General features: G+C 49.1%; 4 protein-coding genes; 1 reads left to right on the top strand and 3 right to left on the bottom strand.

The window, feature by feature from the left end:
- Positions 1 to 6,863: 6,863 nt before the first annotated feature.
- GSTUM_00006354001 (uncharacterized protein) lies at positions 6,864 to 8,170 on the bottom strand. XM_002838540.2 has 3 exons: positions 7,640 to 8,170; positions 7,423 to 7,554; positions 6,864 to 7,371 (listed from the first exon to the last, which is right to left on the bottom strand). Exons 2-3 carry the CDS (start codon positions 7,511 to 7,513, stop codon positions 7,199 to 7,201), a joined length of 264 nt encoding a protein of 87 aa, XP_002838586.1. The 5' UTR covers positions 7,514 to 7,554; positions 7,640 to 8,170; the 3' UTR covers positions 6,864 to 7,198.
- A 633-nt stretch (positions 8,171 to 8,803) lies between these two features.
- GSTUM_00006353001 (uncharacterized protein) lies at positions 8,804 to 12,377 on the top strand. XM_002838539.2 has 4 exons: positions 8,804 to 8,835; positions 8,900 to 9,400; positions 9,511 to 10,427; positions 10,485 to 12,377. The coding sequence occupies exons 2-4, from the start codon at positions 9,286 to 9,288 to the stop codon at positions 11,967 to 11,969; spliced, it is 2,517 nt and encodes an 838-aa protein (XP_002838585.1). The 5' UTR covers positions 8,804 to 8,835; positions 8,900 to 9,285; the 3' UTR covers positions 11,970 to 12,377.
- A 912-nt stretch (positions 12,378 to 13,289) lies between these two features.
- On the bottom strand, positions 13,290 to 15,267 carry GSTUM_00006352001 (uncharacterized protein). XM_002838538.2 has 3 exons: positions 15,107 to 15,267; positions 14,241 to 15,050; positions 13,290 to 14,184 (listed from the first exon to the last, which is right to left on the bottom strand). The coding sequence occupies exons 1-3, from the start codon at positions 15,227 to 15,229 to the stop codon at positions 13,387 to 13,389; spliced, it is 1,731 nt and encodes a 576-aa protein (XP_002838584.1). The 5' UTR covers positions 15,230 to 15,267; the 3' UTR covers positions 13,290 to 13,386.
- Positions 15,268 to 15,947: 680 nt separating this feature from the next.
- On the bottom strand, positions 15,948 to 17,799 carry GSTUM_00006350001 (uncharacterized protein). XM_002838537.2 has 6 exons: positions 17,709 to 17,799; positions 17,285 to 17,637; positions 17,088 to 17,219; positions 16,241 to 17,031; positions 16,106 to 16,187; positions 15,948 to 16,047 (listed from the first exon to the last, which is right to left on the bottom strand). The coding sequence occupies exons 2-6, from the start codon at positions 17,456 to 17,458 to the stop codon at positions 15,973 to 15,975; spliced, it is 1,254 nt and encodes a 417-aa protein (XP_002838583.1). The 5' UTR covers positions 17,459 to 17,637; positions 17,709 to 17,799; the 3' UTR covers positions 15,948 to 15,972.
- Positions 17,800 to 21,759: the final 3,960 nt, after the last annotated feature.

Here is a 21,759-nt window from a genome sequence, read left to right as displayed (position 1 = left end):
TCGATTGTCGATGGGAGCACCACAGGCGGAGGGATGGCTAGGCGCCCCGGGTGAATGCCTAGGGGTAGGCCAGGAAGAGCGGGGACAATCTGTTTTTTCCGTCCCTCATCAACGTTGATAGCCCTCAAAAATTGGGGACCAAGGAGAGGAGCAGCAGATCGCTTAGCAGGAGATGCCGACCATGTCCGGCAGCGTATTCCAGAGGCAGGAGGGTTATAGTCCTCGCTATCAGGGTCGTCTAGTTTGAACTTAGGGGCTTCGTAAAGAGCCCTTTCACCTGAAGACATTCCTGCCAGAAAGGAGGAAGTCGAGGAGCCGGTCCCGGCATTGTGGACCTGGCGGAAGAAGCTGGACATCTTGCTTTGGACAGCCCTAGCGAGGGGAGGAGTAATGGACCAAGAGCTGGCCTTAACCATGGTGGCAGTCGAGTTGTCCTTGGTGGGGGGGACGGAGGATTCAGGAACTATAGCCTGAGAATATTTGGGAGGGGAAGGTGCGGGGGCTGGAGAGTATTCTGAACCACGGTCTGAATTGAACTGAACGAAGAGCCCTGTGGTAGTGTCTTTGTCCAAGCCACACGTGGCTGAACAGCCACTCTCGATCAGGAAACCTCTCACCAAAACCTCCACTTCTTTCATCGTGGCAACAGTCACGTCAGTGACCATGTAGTTGTGGGGATGAGGCCACGGCCAGCCTCGCTAGCAGGTGTAAGAGACAAGGTCGCACGGGCTGTCACAAGCGAGGAGGAAGAGTTGGGGTCGAACCGAACAGGGGACGACATCCTCGAAGGGGGGGGAGAATCTGTGGATGAGGAGGCTGTCGAAGACACCATCCTCGCCCAAACTATACTCAGTGATTTCTGGGACCAGGCCACAGATATCTCACACTGAAGTATCTTCTAAGCGAGAACAACTAATTCTAACCGACCACCCAAAACGAAAAACACAAACAAGTAACAGTAGATGAAGTATTTATCGCGAGCAAAATAAGGTAAAGTATTGGTTATGCTCACTTCCGACACAGAGTGCAAGAAGTAGGAAAAGTACTTAGAAGTCAATCTAATTTTGTTTAAACTCGGACCGCCAATACTAGCATATGATGAGCCCCCGCCGGCACAGGAATACCGCTAACCGGTATACCACTAATCCTAGGCTAACTAAGTCTACGGTCCCGCACCTGCCATCCCCGAGTCATGCCCGCACAGAAACTAATTACAAGACCATCAAACAACCCAGCGCCCTCCCCGGTCCAAGTCCATAGCCCCTCTGGTATGAAGCCAACCAGCACCAAGCGTAGCCGAAGCCGAGCAAGAGACTGACCCAACCAAGTTCCTCGTCCAACAAAATCAAAACCACTACCACTCGGTCTAAATACCGTCCCGCAACACCTCTACCACAGTAGAAAACCAACAACAAACCAAACCAAATATAAACTACAGGCGACACAATGGCAGAGAGGAGGTGACCAACATGTCCACCTCTCGCATCCGCATGCCAGGCCATCGACCCCATAAACCCACTTTGCCAAGTGCCTCCGAGGAGCGTAATGGTGAGGAGGACCTGTACCCGCTGCCTGTCCCCCAAAACAAACTCATAAGCAAATGAAATACATAGAGGTGGTGACAGACCGAAATAGTCAGTGGGGCCTATCTCCCACCCGTGGTACCTTGCCCCTGCCAGCCATGCCCATTGCCAAACCAAAGAAACCAAACAAACTTCCACAACACCCAGCACGCAGAACCCAAACTAGTCCAACCAGGCAGTTGCTACCCACTATCCGCACAGGTGGCCATCAGCCCAGCGGTCCGCTGGGAAGCTTTACAGCACTCAGCAGCTTCGCCCAGCAGCCCAAGCCGGTCCAGAAACACTTAATTAGACATCGCCCAACCAGATGCATGTCCGACCGGTGCTCGCAGGTACCTCTCCCCCCCCAATCAGCCCCTCCCAAGCCCCACACACCAGACGCCACAGAGCCCATCCAGCCCCCCCAGCCCCTCAGACAGAACAACCATCCAATGGCCACAGGACAGCTTATACCCAGCCCCGCCAGGCAGCCATTGATCTTGGCCACACGAACAGAGCCCCAACTGCCAGCACCGTATAGCCGAGGGGAGCCCACCAGCCACAGCCGGGAGCCACAAAGGAGGCAGCACCAACACCCGAAGGCACAGGCACCAGCCACACCATCCAACCCAGCCGAACCAAAATCCAACCGAGCTGGGAAAGAGTAAGCAGAGCCAGCCAAAGCCAGCCCCACAGGTCCGGCAAGAGGCACGGACCGAACAACAGGCAAAGGGCATCCCCAACTGACGCAACAAGAAGAGGGAGGGTGAACGAACAGAAGCAGACAAACAGGAGGTAGGCCCCACTTGCAATGGGTGAAGCCGCCAACTACAGACCACAACCGAACCACCCAGATGCACAGACAATGCGAGTGTCTGGCAGCCAATCATCCCACACCACCCCAGGTAGCAACAATCACCACACCAAGGGGTAAGATTTTTCAGGGTCAACGCCATCCCCATGGGAGCGAGGAGGAGACACCTGACTGAATCGCCGTAAATGCCGCAAGGACAGAAACTCCAAGGGAACGGCGATAAACAACATCGTAGGATCCCGACTGTAGAAACATATAGTAACGAGGAGGGAGGGGGCAGGCGAGGCCCCCTCTCCAGTGGGTTGATGCGGCCGGTACGACGTGTTGATACTTGGGAAGGTCATCAGTCTAACCCAAGGGCGTTTTGTATCGCGAGAACTAAGGACTCCGTTAAAACCCAACAAAAGACATGAGCTGGGCCAAAGAACAACACGGGTGATCCCCCCAAACACAATGTTCAATCCCCCCAATCGAACGCGAAACCTGCAAGTAGACAATAGACAGGAAGCTGTAGACATTTTACCGAAAGGGGCTCGTATGCGACCGTGATGAGTGCTCGAAGTGCTAGTATCGTGAGATAACCAGTCCAACGAAACAAGACGCAAACAAGTTATCCGCCACGCAACACCTAACAGACCTCAACACCAAAGACCCCAGGAACTACTGAGCGAACTCAGATATCTCCCCCAGAATCAAAGGCATCAAGGCCCATCATGATGGCGAAAGAAACGCTCGGGGCGAAGCGACGGCAAGGACGAGGAAAAGTACTTAGAACAAAGCATGAAGATCCTATCTTCCTCAGCCGCATCGGCCTCCTTATATAGTATGCTTCCTACCTGTAGTCATGTGACCTAAAGTAGTCACATCTGCGAAACCAAATCATAACAAACTAGTCATGTGACCAAAGTGATCACATGCTTAAAACCCATGACCTCATAGCAAGGTCATGTACAAAAACTCATAAACCAATCATAACGCAATAAACAAGTCATATGACTCGACTGAGTCATATGCGCGAAACCCATGACCTCATAATGAGGTCATGTGCGAAACATAAATCATATATGCAAGGCTTACCCACAAGGCACACTGGCAAGGCATACTCGCCAGGTGCACATCCCATGACTCATACTTGAGCCATGTGTAAAAGCATCACAAATCCCACACATAACAAATCATATAACCTGAATGAGTTATATGCGCAAAACAATAACACACCTGTGACTCATAAACATGTGTCACGTGAAAACCTTTTGCATGCTAAGCCACGTTTGTGACAATTGTCACCAAATATTTGGCGAATAGTGGTACCATTTGTGCTGGTTTTCTTGGGACGACGTCGGAGATGGTTTACAGTAGCGGATATTTCATGATAGCTAGTCATGAAAAGAACAGAATTGTTATCCTGGCAAACCAAGCAGCAAGTATTTGCTACAACAGCGCCACTAAGGTGACCCCATGGTAAGCTCTTTTTTGCCTCAGCCTTTTCAATTTTCAGGCAAGGTGGGAAGCTACGAGCATCTACCCGTGTCGTTCCAGCAGCTCCTATACCTAGTTTGCGCAACTCTTCGAACAGTGGGACACTGGTAATGTAGTTGTCAAGAACCAGATTCCAACAGTACTCTGCTGGCAGCAGCTTGGCCAATTGGTAGACAGCAGAAGCGGTAGGTGTTAAATGATCCAATTTAACAAGATTTGCAGTGCCATGCACTATCGAGTACCATAAAAAGGCATAGGTATAGCCACGAGAGCACAATGCAAAGACCTTGTAGCCTTGCTTGATTGGCTTGTTTTTTATTTTAACAGTATGTGCACTCTGACCGCAAAATCGAATCATCATCTCATCTATCGTTATCTTGGTACTTGGGACATAAAACTGCCGAAAGCGCTCTTGCAGTTGACTAGCCAAAGGCTCTAACTTGTGGTACCAGAGCTTGGCCGTAAGCTCTATTCTTGGATCTGCGACATGAAAATATTATTTGATTTGTTAAAATCGAGTAAGTGACATACAACTTTTAGGAATTCGGTAACTTGAGAGGGGAAACCGCGATTGATTTCACCGATTTGCCAATAATTGTTGGACTCGAACCCGGGTTGGCCTTTTGGATATCTGGTGCCAGCTTGCTCATGCCCGTTTATTCCAGTGCAAAGGGAGAGCTGGTTCCCGGTGAAGTCCCATCGTGATGATTAGACCAAACCATACTTTCAATTCTGCCACAGTTGTCTCCCTCCAGCTCCGTTGTTTTATTCCTATTCCTGGCCGCTTGGAAATAGACCTCCGAGTCTCTTGCCACATACCTCTCCCATTCGCTACCATTTCTCGTTTTAAAGAGGTATATAGATTGGTATTGACTGCGAGTTCTTCAAATGTCTCAGTTGTGAAAAATATCGAAAACAAGGAGAACGGATCATTTTCACATCCTTCGCGCAGATTGACCTATACAAGCTCCCACATTTTAGAATTCACAGTATAACCTTTTCATGTTAGAAAACAGAACTCCCCTACCTTCGCTGAATGTTCCGGATAGGGTGAGTGAGAGGGTTCAAACTGAGGCACACCCGGCAGAGTTCCTGCCCCAACCCTTTTTCTTACACCTATCTTTTTCCCATCTGATGCCTGCCCTTTAGACCCACTACTGAGAGTACTACCAAGCCCCCCAGGCAAGCTCCCCTCCCTGGGCATCACAGGTACGGAGACTGCTTCTTCAAAATAAGACTTTGACTGGCATCGCTGCCATTTGGGTGGACTACTAGTATTAGGTTTGGGAATATATGTGGATTGACTAGCATTTCCTGACACTTCTGCAAAGGCTTTTCTTTTTGGTAGCATTGTAGCTTTGACTGCCGGACACGAGAGTAAATAGTTCTTTGATTGGTGTTGTTATTGTGAGGTTGAGAACTCTCGCCGCACTTAACCAAATGCAGTTAGGGTTCCAAATTCTAAACTGGACTGAATGTCTCGACAGGTTATGGCATAGTGCGAACGGAACTCTGTAATTATAGAGCCCTTTTGTCTATGAGGGAAAGGAAATTACCGTTCGGCCTAGTTCTAACCCTTCATGCATGAATCGTTGCAGCCCCACCAGAACCTGGATGTTGCATGGGCAGTACTGGTGGCTGGCCATCAATGCCAAGAAAAGGAATTTCCACAATAAAGTGAGAGTAAAAAGGGGATAGGCGTTGGACAAGCTACAAGTATCATACCGTAGCCAAACATAAAGTTAATTTAGGCCTTGTTTGGCACACAAACCTTAAAAAAAAATGGCATATCTCCAGGATAAGATCCTAAGTTTTTGAGAAAAATATCATATTCACAGCTGATATGGTATGAGAACATGGCCGAGAGGGCCCAGACCCGGAGAATGGCATTTCAATGTGCTGTACAGTACAGTACAGCACATGCCAAACATTCCTCCATTAATTTTTAATTTTAATTTTAATTTTTATGGTGGAAAAATGTGCCATTTCTCTCGAATTGCCAAATAGGGCCTTATCTATTTGTTTTAGACCCTTGTTTATCAAGGTTTTAAGAGTCCGAACAACTCCGTGAGCACATACATAAATTATCACTCGCTCGGCAAGAAGCAACCTGCCCCTGTCAATTTGGCCAAAGGAATGTTGGTATGAACAAAACTCGACCCTTTTCACCTTTCTTGCATCATACTGAAGTTGTGACACATTAGTAGTTCGCCTTAGTTATGTTATTACCAATGTCAGCTATAGGAAAATCCCCTTCCGGCTTAAGTTCGTCCTAACCAACCTGTTGGTAAATCTAAAGATCGGACCAGTGGAGCCAACTACGTACAGCGTTGTAAGCACGAAATATGACTCGGCACAGTATTTCTTTGGCCAGTCCCCACGATCACAGAAACCCCGTACTTGAACGGAGCTATCCCGCCAATAACAGAGATGTAATGGTGAAATATCGATCCACTCGCATTTCGGCACATATCTGGGCCAAGTGAATGCCAAACATGCCTCCCAACATTTGAATCTCGAAAGAACGCCCTGCTAGACGGACCCCGTGCTAACCATGGTGAGATATCCTAGGAGGGTCCGGCTGCGCAGGGATGTATCCGACGCTTGTTTGATAGATAGTTTGTCAAGTAATTAGCTATGATCGAGTCTACCCATACTCGAGAAGTTTGCGCAAAGCTGAGCCTTTGGCCCCAGCCCTGAGTAGTAGTACAGTTCCAGTCATACACCATTGGTCGAGTAGCATATGATAACAGCAGAACGGTGCCGGACCAGGCTGTCTGTCAATCGGCCTTGGGATCTTGGTTGTGTTTTGAGAGAGCGCTCTCCCCACATTTGGCATTTAGGCGAGCACGATTAATCACAATCTAGTAATCAGATAAATAAGGTCACTGGTATGTTCTGTCGAATACATTTTTCTGTCAGCCTTGCATATTATAAGAAATAAATCTTAAAGAGAAGGTTGTTACTATATTCTACAATATCCATACACATCAACTACTCCCCGAGACTCAATGGCCATTTAGAATTGCGCCCGAGGGAGAGGGGGGACGGCCGGGGGCTGAAAGTTGCATAGCTCTCCTGTTTTGCGAGCTTGGATGCCTAGGCTGCGTGGTATTTCCTACAGCACAACACAAACCTATCGCCTGGGATGAAAAATCGGGAGTATCAAGTGGTGAGATGGCATACTCGAGTGATATAGACACGAACCTAACTAATGGTTCCTAACCCGGGAATCCGGGGGCAGTGCAGCTGAGGGACGAGAGGCTGTCAGAATTCTGCCGTACGAGCACTTGAATATGAAGTCAAGTTACCGGTACTAGGGTGACTGATGACGACTGAATCATTAGAGCGCGTCGTATTCCCTGTCAAAGGGGAAAGAAGAAAAAAAAGAGATGAACCGCAAGACCAAGCCCAAAAGACTGTTGATCGGCAGCGAGCCAAACCGGGGTGCCGACTCCGGGGCCAGGGTGAGGCTCTTAGGGTCTTGAATAAAACCTTCACCACGTGCCGTCCTTCCTGTATGTAATTAGCGCCTACTTATAGTGTTGGTTGGGTGAGGTTATATACTCGAGTATCGTAGGGTAGCAGTCGGTAGCGGAGTTACCGGTAGTACTGTACAGTACTTGTATGCTGTAAGGTTGCGTTTATGCGAACCCATCGAACCCTGCATAAAAGCAAGCGGCTCATTCTTGTACCGTACTGTACCATAAAGGATTTGTTAGTTCGGCAACCAGAGCTCAAGCTTGCGATAACTGGGTGTATCGGGGGAGCTGGTGCACGTTACGGGTACACACACCAAGTGGAACCACTCAGTGTAAAATTCTTTGTTCCGGGGGAAGAGCAACTGTTGCTACCCATGATCGATCGGGCGGGATTTCCCGGATGTCAAGAGCACCGTCGTGAATTCTGCCATCTCCCGTGCTGCATTCTGGCCAATGGAAGTGGGGTTTGCTGAGGGCTTGGGGATTTGAGTATCATACCGTAGGGGTAGAGGTTGTGGAGTTCCGTACTGCTTCATCTGTATCATGTATGATACCTATATTATAAGGCAAGTTAGGCGAGAGTATAGGGTACCGGTAGATGCGGACTTCCGACCCACTGAGGACGAAAGGCCGAGAGGAATGCTAGCACAATAGGAGGTTCCAATACCGGTAACATCCCTGAAGATGGTTCGCTGAGTTTTGGACAATATCATCAGAGGATTAGGGTGTTTGCACGGCAGTGTACGCGTGTACAGTACCATGCAACAAGGAGTGACAGGAATCACGGAAGGCTTTGTGAGAATGGGACTTGTGGAGTTGGCGGTGAGAGGAGGGATAGGGGAGGGAAAAGGCTGGGCCCAGGCAGAGAGGAGGCGCGAGCCAGAGAAAAGGCGGAGGACCCAACCGGGGGGTGTGGATATTGGTAGGACACAGAGCAAAGCGTGGTACTGTACCGGTACCATAGTTGCTCCTCCAAGTGAGGCGGTGGGTTAGGCGAAAAGAGGATTCCAAGATCCCAGCATACGATATTCATCTTCTACGGTATTCAAGCTCTCATGATAGAGTGCCATGTTGTGGTTTGGGGATTCGGGGGTGGCTTTGGAGGCGTTCGTGGCACAGTACAATATGATACAAGTACTCGAGAATTGTACTATCATGGGTCACCCAATGAATTCACCACTGCACCGCTCTCACTCTCCGTAGATTATGCAGCGGAAGGTATTGTAAGCCAGGACGTTCTTTTCCATGACAGGAAAAAAAAAGGGAGTAGAAGAGGGACTATGATAGGTGATGAAATGCTGGTGCAAGAGAGAACAATCGGATCTTGGTGGTGCAGGACACGGTCTACTGGCACCTAACCTGCAGCTTGCTCTTTCTGACAAGGATCTCGTCTGTTTTGGACACCGTGATCGTTTTCCTCCGAACTTGGCCTTTCTCCTTCTCCTTCTCTATCCTTCTCTCTTCCAAACACCTTGGGGGTCTACTTTACCTGAAATAAGTCAATCTAACCTCTAATCCTCTCGTTCCAAATAAGTTGCCGTATCACTGATCTCTACTGACAGGTACTTGTACAACAGCTAAGCCGGGAAGGGATGGATGGGCGCACAGTTCTTCCCTTTCCATCATAACCGCTGGCCAAGCTTGGGCTGCTGTCGTGTGCTACTTTCTGACCCTCTGTTACTGGCACATATCACACCCCCGGGTTTCCCTCTCCCACTTCCCACTTTCTCCTCGATTGACTGCTATTACTACTGCTCGGCCCCTTTCACCCCATCGCCCTCCTTCAACAGCAACACTCGCTTCACCTCTGGCAATCTGGCTTTCTTTTTTGTTGGGCAGCGTCCTTGTCGGGATCATTTGGCCTCCTCGTCCTCTTCCGGCCTGTTCTTCACGCAGGAACATTCATTACCCGCGGTCCCACAACTGCATGTAGACCTCTTCGCCCACCATGGCTCATCTCAATATCTCCCGTCCGTCTTCAGCCTTAGCTGTGCTCGATCGCATTTCAGCTGTATTTGTTGCTATAACGATACTGGGGGTGATCATTCGCTATTGCTGGTATGGTAAGATCGCAATCCCAAGAACTTTTGTTACGTGATATCGGGCGATATCACTTGAACTTGGTTTGCCTTGGTTCGGGCTCTGACGTGTAGCTCGAGTTTTGATTCTATAGATGCAAAGGATCCATTCAAATGCGGAGCCCTCCTCAATGACGGAGAGTGGCTTGATTCGACTTTCAATGGCACGATCCCCAGCAACTGGCAGGTCCCGGGGTGTACTGTTCGAAAGTACGATCCGAAAGATATCCAATCCTGCCTTGCGAACCGTCGGGCTTTGTTCATTGGGGATATGACCGTCCGGGAGATATTTTGGGCTACCGCTCGCTCGCTCGACCCGGAAGCCCGCCCACAAGCAGTTGGGGAACATATCGATATATCTGTTACCAAAGGCGACGTCACGTTGAAATTCATTTGGGATCCCTATCTCAATTCCAGTGCTTTAGCTACCGAGCTCGCCGAATTTGGTGGCGGAACCGCGGGCGTGGGTTCTGGCTCTGCGGCATTGGTTCTGATGGGTTCAGGGTTGTGGTACGCGAGGCACGAGAATCTCAACGGGCTTAAGAAGTGGAAGGATAATATCGATGATGTTGTGCAGCATATGCGGGAGGGTCGGACTAGTACGGACTTGGCAGGGTCCGATATTTTGCTGCTTGCCCCGGTGCTTGTCCCACAGTACGAATGGCTCACTGATGATCGGAGGGAAACTATCACACCCGATAAAATTGGCGCCATGAATGCATACCTAAAACAACTCTCTGCCTTCCAAGGAGTAGATGTTTTTTGGGCATTTGACGAAATGATGAGAGATCTTCCACAAACTTACCAGAGCTCGGGTATCCATATTAAGGAAGAGGCTGCCGACAAGCAGGCCCAAGCTCTACTGAACTTGAGATGTAATGGGGAAATCACCCGCTTCCCTTATGATGGGACTTGCTGCAATAAGTATCATCCCCCAAATTATATCCAATGGCTGGCGCTCGTGTTTGTTCTGGCTGTCCTTCCCACAATTATATATATGAGACACGGAGGTGTGAAATCAAGTCCCTAGGGAGGGTATTGGGTCACTGACAATATCCTAGATATTAAGGCCACACCTGCCTCCTTGATAAGCCAATTCAACTGGCTTCCCTCAAATGAGATAATCCATTCCTTGTTGATATTCGGACTCGTTGTGATTTATTGCTTTTACGCAGACCGCACTCAGGTTTTTGGCAAATCTCAGAAGCAATTTCACAGTTCAGACATGCTCTGGCTCTTTGTTGGGACTCTTTTCTTGGGGCTGATAGCAATTAGGAGGACAGCACCTGCCGCTACCTCGGATCAGCCGCTTTTGAGTAGGGAGCAGTGGTATGAGTGGAAAGGGTTGCTCCTGGCCACCATGCTTATATGCGACTATACTGGCGGAATAGAGAGTGCTAAGATTAATGCAGTTTATCGGCTATCAGTCGCTGCATATTTGTTTCTGAACGGATATGGCTACTCCCTATATCTTCTCAGGAGCCAGGACTACACGCTCAAACGGTGTGTAGCTGTCTTGATTAGGTTAAATTTCTTGAGTGCCCTTCTCCCGTATATGATGGGGACCAACTATGTTTTCTATTACCTTGCACCATTGGCGACTTATTGGTTCTTGATCATTTACTTGACGTTATGGATTGGCGAAAAGCATAACTCGAATGTCAAGTTCTTGCTTGGCAAGATCTTTGTTTCTGCTATAGCTACTAGGCTATTGCCGGGTATATTGGAGATCGTGTTCCTCGTTTTTGGAGCTGCTGCAGGGTCGCAATGGGATGTCTTGGTATGGAGGGATTACATTGTTTCTGATTTGTGGATGGTTTACACTGGAATGGTGGGCTCGGTTTTGTTCTCGAGAGCGAACGAAAACTCGTACACTTCTACTAGATGGTTTCTCCTCGCTCGCCGATATGCGGTTGCTATTTCAGCCCTCGCTATTCTGCTGTTTTACTTGTTTTTGGCCTCGAGAGGGGAGGATGGCGAATATAGTGCTTATCATCCTTATATCTCATTCATCCCGGTACTATCATACTTAGCTCTCCGCAACGCCACACCGCAACTCCGCAATGCACATTCATATACTTTCTCCTGCCTCGGAAAGTGTTCGCTAGAAGCATTCGCTCTACAAAACCATATCTGGATGGCCGCAGACTCAAAAGGGCTCCTGGAACTTGGAGCCTTTGGCTCATCCCGAAAGATAACTAATTTCGCTCTGGCGACTCTGTTATTCCTATACCTCAGCCATCGCGTGGGAAGGGCGGCGGAGGTTTTGACTCCGTGGATTATGGGCATCCGGCCCATGCTGCGTAAACCGAGTCTTCCGATAACGAGTGACGATGGGGAAGTCAAGGGAAGCGAGACACTGGACCGCAGCCAAGATTACATCGACGTACAAATTTCCCAACTCAAGGCCACGCGAACAGACGGCGGTGGTGCGAGACTGAGTTCGGGTGCAGAGGGTTCTCAGGGGGACAGTTCTGGAGGATTATGGGCGGACTTTAGAGTACGGGTCCTAGTGATTGGAGCCGTCATGTGGTTCGCGAGTATTGTAAGTTGAGCTGTTAATAGACATTGTATGCGGGAAGCTGATTGAAACTTGCACTAGACAACCTAACGAGGTACGAACTGGGATAGAAGGGGACATTTCATGCTTTCTATTTCTACTCTATTTTATACCATAATTCCTTTTTAGTTGACGGACCGCGCTACTACGGGCGTACCTACCCCACCATGGGACGTTTTTCCTTGTTTATATAAAGGTCCTTTTTCTCTTTTTCCCCTGTAACAACCTTATATTTTCCTTTTCATTTCTACAGATACCACATCATCATTGCTATCATCATCGTCATCATTTCTTTTTTCTGGGCGTTTTCGACGGGGTGATAAGTATATAGACTACTGCCCTACAATCGTACATAAAAGGATGTCTAAAGGATATATAGTGAGAGGAGATAATTACTATGGTCTACTAATGGCTTACGTTTACTCGTATTGATGTGATTTTGATGCCACAGAGATACTTGTCCGTGAACCTGTACTGTACTGTCATAACATTTTAACATGCTCCCGTCCTTCTGGCGAACCGTCCCGTTACCCTCCTGCGTACGGTGCTCCGGAGCTCACCACCGCATTCGATCAACAATTTCGTTCACTGACCGTAAACATCAAACATTCACAGTACCTACCCGAGACCGCCAGTCTACTCCCAAAAGAGGAGAGAGGAATAGTCTACATATGGGTAGCCGTGCCTCCCGGAGCAGGCGAGTGATTAGCCATGACAGCGCCGGATAATAACAGTCAGTCTAGTCTAGTCCAGCCTAGTCTATACTCCCCGGCCGTACAAATTCAAGACGCGCCCAATCTCGGGATCGCATAAAAAGTTGCGTGTTTGTGCTCATTATGCTGTCATGCTGGCACTACTCGCGCTGCGGACCCTCCAGACTCTTGCGTGAAGACACGACTATTCTAACCCAACCCGAGTGTGGGTGTGTGCCGTTGTTACCGTACTTGTACCTGGTGTGCAAGGTTTCGTGAAGAATTCGTTGTAGTGTATAATGGTAGGGAGTCCTGCAGGGGTTTTTTTTTTGGGGGGGGAGAGAGAATTTATTCAACAGTTCGAGTGAGAAGGGTTTTTGTGGGATATTGTGAGGATATGTGTGGTATGAGGCCAAGGCTAGGCGGAAAGTAGGCGCGCGATGAGTGCTTTGTGTTCGACATAATTTCGTTTAGTAACTAGTATGATATGATATAACTCCGGTAAGGTAGATCCCGACATATATAGTGGGGTATCATATATCGGGTAACCGCCCGAGTGAGCCTCCGGGGTAGACGTCAGAACGAAAAAAACATATCACTCATCTAATCCTAAACACTCCAGAAAAAATTGATATTTAAAATACAATTTAGCCTCCCCTCCCCCCTCTTCCGTTCCCTCCCGCAACCTAACGGACTTGACATCCAATTCTTTCCCCTTCCTAATCCCAGAACTTAATAACATTATCCAGTCCGGCACTAGCAACCTTGCTGCTCTCCTGCGGATGCCACTGGGCCGCGACAACCGGCCCATCGCTAGCCTGAAACTTGTGATACATTTTACAAGTCTTCCAATCCCAAAAGCACAAGAACCCGCCAGAATCCCCACTCATGAGGAATTGACCATCAGGGGAAATGTCTACATCAATGGCGTACCCGGCATTGTTGTGTCCGCGGAAGGCCTTCTTACGGTTCTGGCGGAATTTATCCGTCGCGGCGTAAACTACGACTTGATTGTCGCCGGACTGGTACGCGACATACTTGCCCGAGGGATGAAGCGAGGCACGGACCATGGAGTACATGTAAGGCTCCGCGATGAATTTGATAGGGACTGGGATGCCGTATTCCCAGGCCCGCAGCGACTTGTCATCCGAGGTTGTGATGAAACGGCGGTTTTCATCCACGAAGGTGATAGTGTTTACGGGGCCGAGATGGTGGTCGTATTCCTGGACTACTTGCTCTGTGCGGGTGTCGAATTGGATGATTTTTTTGTCACTCATGCCTGCAACGAATTCGTGGTGGAGAGCGGGGTCAGGATTAAACCGGATGACATGCGGTATCTTGCCAGTTGTGAAACGATGAAGACATTTTCCAGTTTCCGTATCCCAGAGTTTCATGTAGCGGTCGTACGAAGCTGTTAAGAATTGACTACCAGAGTTGTTGAAGGTGATATCTGTGACAGCCTTTGAGTGGCCGTTGTATGTGCGGAGAAGCTCACGATCATGGTAGACATCCCAAATCTACAATGGTGTTAGCCATCGGTTTTAGTGTGAGGGGGAATGGGGATAAAATATACTTTGGCTTTGGCATCACTACTGCTAGACAACAACAGATGGCCGCTTCCCGGGAAAAATCGCAATGCAGTGATAGGCTTTGTGTGTCCCTTCCAAGTATGCACCAACTTTTTCGGGATATAATTTGTCCAGCTTCCAGGCTCCTTTTTCAAATCGATATCTAGGTCCTGAGGAACGTGCATGTACGTCCTTCCCTGATAATCCCGCAACTGCGATCCATGGAACTCCGTGGTCTCCTTCCCAATGCCTCCAGTGTTCACATCCAGATACTCCTTGCCGGCCTTATCGACAATAGGGTTTGACGTAGGCGCAGAATACTCCTCTTCACCCTCTTCTTCCTCATCCTCATCCTCAGACTCCGACAGCGTATTAGCTTCATTGTACTTCGCCCAGGGACCCACGTAGGCGTTTTCCCCCTCGAGAATCGACGGATCCCCTTTTTTCGTCCTCTTCCGTTTGATCGCGTCGGTTTCTTGCCGCGAGGGTCGTAGTTGGACTACGTCTTTGCCCCCGTGTAAAACAACACTGTCCTGATTCCCAACAAAAGAGTTTCCGTTGGCTACGAGGGAGGGATCCTTCGCGTACCCCAAGGATATAAATGTCCGCTGCTGTGTACGGAAAGTAGAGTCAGAGATTGCCGACTCTTCGGCGTACCCTGTGAGTACGTTTTTGCGTTTTCGCGATGCGTTCTCGGCGGATAGAAAAGGGTTTGAGGGGCCGACCACTGGTGCGGAAAGCTGGTCATAGGTCATGTTTGTTGTAATCTTTTTGTCTGTCGACTTTATTAGGGACTGGCGGAGCTGCATAGGGTCCTATGGGGGTATTAGCTAGTGTTGTTTGAATTGGGAAGTAGATTGGAATACTCAACTTCCAGGGAGACATCGGGGGCGGCAATAACTTTTGTCGACGAGGTTATGGCGAGATTGGAGATTCCGCTTGACGAGGGGCCAGCTTCCTCATCATCACTCGAAGCGTAGTTTACAAGTACCATGATTATTGTGGGAATCGTAGTTGTGTCGAGTCTTAGATGAAAGATCCGCGAGGAAATCGATGTAAGGTAGTCAAATTGTAATCGCAAAGAGTCACGTGTCTAAATAGTGACAACTAGGGTTAGGGTTACCTTAAGATTTATGGCACCAGTAATTTTGTTAAAGTACTGGTACTGGAGTACAGGTACCAGTATGATACAAGAACAAGTATCATACTAGGGGAGATGTTCTCGTACAAGAGAGGGCTTATTTTTCCGGTTAACAATCCCAGTTAGGGATTATTCTGCGGGTTAACCAACTTAACTTTCTAATGGGCACTTACTTGTACAGTGCAGTACTGATGCCACAAGAGCCAACAGCACTGCAAGTTGCTTGGATGCAAGTTTTCAAATGAAGGGTTTACTTATTCATTTTAATTTCTATCGCTGCCAGAGGAAGAGACTAATTGCCAGGGAATAGAGGACTGGAAAGGTATTTAGATATTCTTCGAGTAGAGAATTGTGACAAATCAACGCTTGATCTCTCGCTGAACTTCTATCGCAAGGGCTCAAATGGTGGAATTGTGTGCTATGATACGTAGTCGAGAATTCCATGCTTTGGGAAGGGTAAAGAAGGTAGCAAGAAAACAGGAAAAAAAATCCCCCCACCAGACCATACCAGACTATACTAGAGAAGGCAACTCCAACGACATAGCACTTGGTTCAATTACTGGTATTCGAGTTTTTACGCTCACCAAGACCCAAATTTATTCGGTCACCTCCCTAACTACCTTATCCACAGCTATAGCGAAATACTCCACATTTCGGGAATTTAGACCAGCCTAAAAGGGTTGTTAGCATTCTGAACTCAGAAGAGAAGAAGTCAAAGTTAGAACATACCATCGAGATACGTCCGTTCTTGGTCAAATAAATGTGAGACTCCTCCTTGAGTTTCAACACTTGCTTCTCAGTCAAACCAGTGCTACGAATTATCAGTTCGCGCTTGTTTCCGGACTCCCGAAAGAGGAGGCTCACAAAGAAAACATCCCAATCTGCTTTACGATATGTGACCAATTGCCAAGTGTCCCGAGCTCGCCCAATTTGTCAAACAATGCCTTCCTCGTATCCTTGATGCGTCCACTCATCTCCCTGAGATTATCCTCCCACTCCGCAAACAGCTTTTCATCGTTTAGGACCGCGCTGGCGATTCTAGCACCATAAGCTGGAGGATTGCTGATTTCGCTCCTCTGTAGGATTGCCAATTGACTGGCAATTCTCTTGTTGGCATCGGCAGCGGAAGGAGATGGGGGGGAAATGAAATGGAAACATCCAACCCTCTCTCCATAGAGACCCAGATTCTTTGCAAACGACTGTGCAACACAAAGTTCAAATCCTTGCTCAATGAAGTACCTAATTGCCCAGGCGTCGTTGGCCAAATCACCGGAAGCGAAGCCCTGGTATGCGCAATCGAAGAATGGGAAGTGACGCTTCTTGCGAATTATCTCGGCAATCTTAACCCATTGGTCGCGTGTAGGGTCTACACCAGTAGGATTGTGGGCACAGGCATGCAGCAAGATAATAGATCCGTCCGTGGAAGATTCAAGAGCTGCTTGAAGTCCCTCGAAATCAAGCCCCTTTGTCTTGGCCGAAAAATAGGGGTAGGAAGCAAGAGGGAGGCCAACATTCGTGAAGATCTGGTGGTGGTTTGCCCAGGTGGGGCTTGAAAGGTGGACTTCCTGGTTCTGTGGGCGAGGGTAAAACTTAGCGAGAAACAAGGCTCCAAGATGGACTGCACCAGTGCCAGAGATGGTTTGCACTGAAGTGACCTGAGCAATTGTTAACGTCCCATCTATTCAAAAAACTGGAGCGAAGGGTGAATCACCCTTGACTCCTGAATTGCTGGCGAATCCTTCCCGAGAATCAACCTAGCGGCAGCTGACGTAAAAGCAGGCAAACCAGCGATCGGAAGATATTCATGGTTAAAATTTGGATCATTTGCGAGAATGGCATCCGCCTATGACAAATAATTAGTTCCCAAGCTTGGCACCTCATTCTAGAGCGGAAAATTAACGAACAAACCTTCCTAACAGCTGGCAAGATCCACGGCTTAGCATTGTCATCACGATAAGCACCAACAACCAAATCGACCTTCCTGTCACAAGTATCTGCCTTGCAGGCGGCCGCAAGACCAAACAAAGGGTCAGCTGGTGCCAATGGCACAGCTTCGAATGAGGTGGGAACAGGAGGAGACATGTGTGCAGTGATGGAGGCTAGGCGTGCGTTGAATGAGGGCATTCTCGAGAAACTGTGGGTAAGGGAGTAGTATAGCTATTTATTAGGTTATAGTGGGGAAACCCTGCAGCCTACTAAAGTCTATTGGTCATAATCAGGCTGAAGGGAGTATCATAACACGGTATGCATACAAACTGTACCTGGGTTTATCGTTAGTATCGATAGGGTAATTTAAGGGACAGAGGGGGAAAGGTGGGGCGGATAAAGTAACCCTGCGCGGCGGATCTCCGTGTTCCTCTTCCTGGTTCAAGGTGAGATTTCTACGAGTAGTTCGGTCAAGAGGAGGAAAGGGGGATATCAGTACCAAACAAAACATACTGGTACTCTGGCAAGATCTCTCTATAGCTTTATAGGATTGTTGATAGCTGTAGAATTCGGCGTCAGCTGCCCCGAGCGAACGAAATCTGGTCGTTGCCGAGGGACTCAACTAACGCCAAACCACTGTAGCCGCAGGCATTAACTTCGGAACATTTGGTTTTTGTTCCGAAATTTAACCAGGGGCTGGGCCCGATGTTGACCGGGGATGCCCAATCTGGGGCAATGAGTAGCAATATCACGTGAATAGGCGGTGGGATGTGGGGTTCTGGGTTCCGCATGGCTGGCGGGGACCGGCGAACCCTTTTGCCTCGGAATAGGAAGAGGCTGAAATGAAATTTACGTTTGCGTCAAAGAGAGAGCCCGGAAAAGTTTAGTCCTGGCTATAAAGAGTTAGGATATGGCCTTTTATTGCAATTTTGGGATTGGGCAAGGATAAAAATCGTATTTGAACGTACTACAAGTACAAGTAACGTCTGCCGGATCTCGCCAGTTCATGTACCGGGAGTACCGTACTGTATCATACCTCCCCCAGCCTGAGCCTTCGAGAGTCGCGAAAGTACCTCAAGACCTCACTGGTTGATCCCCGCATCCGCTGTGGGTATGATATCGGTTCATATCCCGAGTGATCTTTTACGATGAAGGTCCGAAAGCGGTGCCCTGGATGCCACTTTGGGGCGTGTTAGGATCCCTTTTGTGATCCTCCTGAGCAAACAACAAGTTCTTCCAGGGGCTGCCCACCATGACCTGGCGCATCTTTGCCACCCAGCACATCACAGCAGCTACCAAATCGCCCATCATTTGGTATTAAGGGCACTCCACAAGCCTGGCAATAGAAGAAATGTGCCCTCCTGGTTTTCAATACAAACCAACACTTTTCGTACATGCCTATCAACTCCATAAAAAATTTATTGATAGAGTGTCACGAACGTGGCTTGGCAGGGAAAAGGTTTTCACATGACACATGATTATGAGTCACAAGTATATAGTTGTTTTACACATATAACTCATTCCGGTTATATGATTTGTTATGTGTGGGATTTGTGATGCTTTCGCACATGGCTCATGTATAAGTCATGGGATGTGTGCTTGGAGAGTATGCCTTGCGAGTGTACCTTGCGGGTAAGCCTTGCCCATATGATTTATGTTTCGCACATGACCTCATTATGAGGTCATAGGTTTTACGCATATGACTCAGTCGAGTCATATGACTTGTTTATTGCGTTATGATTAGTTTATGAGTTTTTGTACATGACCTCGCTATGAGGTCATGAGTTTTGAGCATGTGATCACTTTGGTCACATGACTAGTTTGTTATGATTTGGTTTCGCACATGTGACCACTTTAGGTCACATGACTATGAGCGGGAAGAATACTATATAAGGAGGCCGAGGCGGCTGAGGAAGATAGGTTCTTCACGCTTTGTTCTAAGTACTTATCCTACTTCTTGCACTCCATGTTAGAAGTGAGCATAACCAATACTTTACCTTATTTCGCTCGTGATAAATACTTCATCTGCTGTTACTTGTTTGTGGTTTTCGTTTCGGGCGGTCGGTTAGAAGTAGTTGTTCTTGCTTAGAAGATACTTCAATGTGAGATATCTCTGGCCTGGTCCCGGTAATCACTGAGTATAGTTTGGGCGAAGATGGCGTCTTCGACAGCCTCCTCATCCACGGATTCTCCCCCCCCTTTGAGGATATTGTCCTCTGTTCGGTTTGGCTCCAACCCTTCCTCCTCGCTTGAGACAGCACATGCGGCCTTGTCTCTTGCACCCACTACTGAGGCTGACTGTGGCTTCATCCCCGCAACTACACGGTCATATGTTGCACCCAAAGGGAACTTTAGTTTCCTACAGTTTCACTACTGTCACAGGTGCCAGAACGCAGTTAACCCACAGTTTGATAATTTGGTTCGGCAAACAGTCGCCGATGCGACCGTTGCCAAAATGAAAGAAGTGGAGGTTTTGGTAAGAGGTTTCCTGATCGGGAGAGGCTGCTCAGCCACATGTGGCTTGAACAAAGACACTACCACAGGACTCTTCGTTCGGTTCAACTCAGACCGTGGCTCGGAATACTCTCCAGCTCCCGCACCTTCCCCTCCTAAAGATTCTCAGGCTGTAGTCCCTGAATCCTCCATCCCCCCCGCCAAGGACAACTCGACTGCCACCACGGTTGAGGCCCGCTCTTGGTCTGCTACTCCTCCCCTCGCTAAGGCTGTCCAAAGCAAGATGCCCAGCTTCCTCCACCAGGCCCACAATGCCTGGACCGGCTCTTCGACTCCCTCCTTTCTGGCAGGAATGTCTTCAGGAGAAAGGGCTCTTTATAAAACCCCGACGTTCAAACTGGACGACTCTGATGACGAGGATTACAACCCTTCTGCCCCTGGAACATGCCACTGGACGCGGTCGGCGTCTCCCCCTAAGCGATCTGCTGCTCCTCTCCTTGGTCCCCAATTTTTGAGGGCTATCAATGTTGATGAGGGATGGAAAAAACAAATTGTCCCCGCTCTTCCTGGCCTACCTCTAGGCATTCACCAGGGGCGCCTAGCCATCCCTCCGCCTGCGGTGCTCCCATCGACAATCAAGGCCATACCCCTTTCTCCATTTCCGCTGATGACTGAGGATGTCCTACCCACTTCTGGGGTGATGGCTAGAGACACCCCTATGGGCTTAGGCGATGGGCGCAACTCGGAAGCGACTGGTTTGGGCAATAGCTTACACGCCCCTTCACCAGCTATGGGTTCATCACCTCCAGCTATTACTGGGCGATGGGTGTCACCTCCTGGAGGCCAACTAGAGGGTCCCTCAGAAGCCCCCAGTGGCGATTCAACTCCATTGGAAGTTCAGCTCCCAGAAACCCAACCAGAGAGTGCCGACGCTGTGGTAGCTCAAGCGGACTCGATCATGGCGAGTGTCTGTGAGATGCTGGATGCTGGTAGGACTCCCTCTCCTGGATCCTGCTCAGGTAGTGTAATCGGGTCCATGTTGGAAGGTCTGGAAGACATCCAGTCTGGCAATACTCAGCCTCTTCTCTCCTCGGAGTCCGGGTCGATTGAAGACGACACAGTACAGGACGTACAAACTTGGATGAACAGTGGCCCCACCTTTGACGATGAAGGTCCGAGGAACTGGATGAACTACTGGAGTCGAGTTTATGTCTTAGAACGGGCAGTTAAGGCGCTGACTGACATTATTGGCAGGCAAGGGGAGAAAATTGAAACCCTTCAGGTAAAGTTGTCCCCCCGCCGCCGCCCCCCCCCTGCTGTACCTCACAGCACCTCTGCTGTCTCTTCGGAGCCAACCCTGCCATCCCCTACCCCTAAGAGAATGGAGGCCTCTACGGAGGCTCCTACTACTAAAGCCTCTTCTGCAGAGGTAGTAAAATGAATGGCATATGTGTCCAAGCCCCCCGCTGGCCGACAGGAACAGGTACGTCCTGCCTGGCCTGCATCAGCGGCCTCATCCCACCAGTCCAGCAGCTGCGGCAGCTCCTCCAGTGAAGGGGGGTAGTCTGGCGAGTAGCCTATGGAGGCGAAGGCAAGTCTGTTTACTGGGAAGAGGAGGAGGGGGAGGAAGAAGAAGAAAAAAGGAAAGAACGAAGGAAATGTGGCAAACACCTGAGTGGGGCTGCTAGAAGGAGGAGAAAGGCTACCAGAGGATCTGGTGAAGAAAGGGAGGCGGCGGCCCCAGCCGAGACTCAGGGAAAGGCTGATAAACAAGAATCGGCTCCGAAGGTTGTGACACGGGTTACTACGGTGGCTTAGTCCGGGCTAGCAGCGCTGGCCAGCGTCAAAATAGGGGTAGCTCAGACATGACAGGAATACCGACAGGTACCAATGGGACCCCCAGACCCACTAAACTCGGTACCACCACCACCGCGCTTGTCGCCAACCCCGAATGCTAGAGGGAGGCACATCACCATGCGCTTCACCACTCGGAGGAAGGTTGC

This window comes from Tuber melanosporum (genome assembly GCF_000151645.1).
Source record: "Tuber melanosporum whole genome shotgun sequence assembly, scaffold_26, strain Mel28".
Lineage (NCBI taxonomy): Eukaryota > Fungi > Ascomycota > Pezizomycetes > Pezizales > Tuberaceae > Tuber > Tuber melanosporum.
Note: the sequence above shows the minus strand (reverse complement) of the source record. Positions and strands in the feature narration are given on the sequence as shown.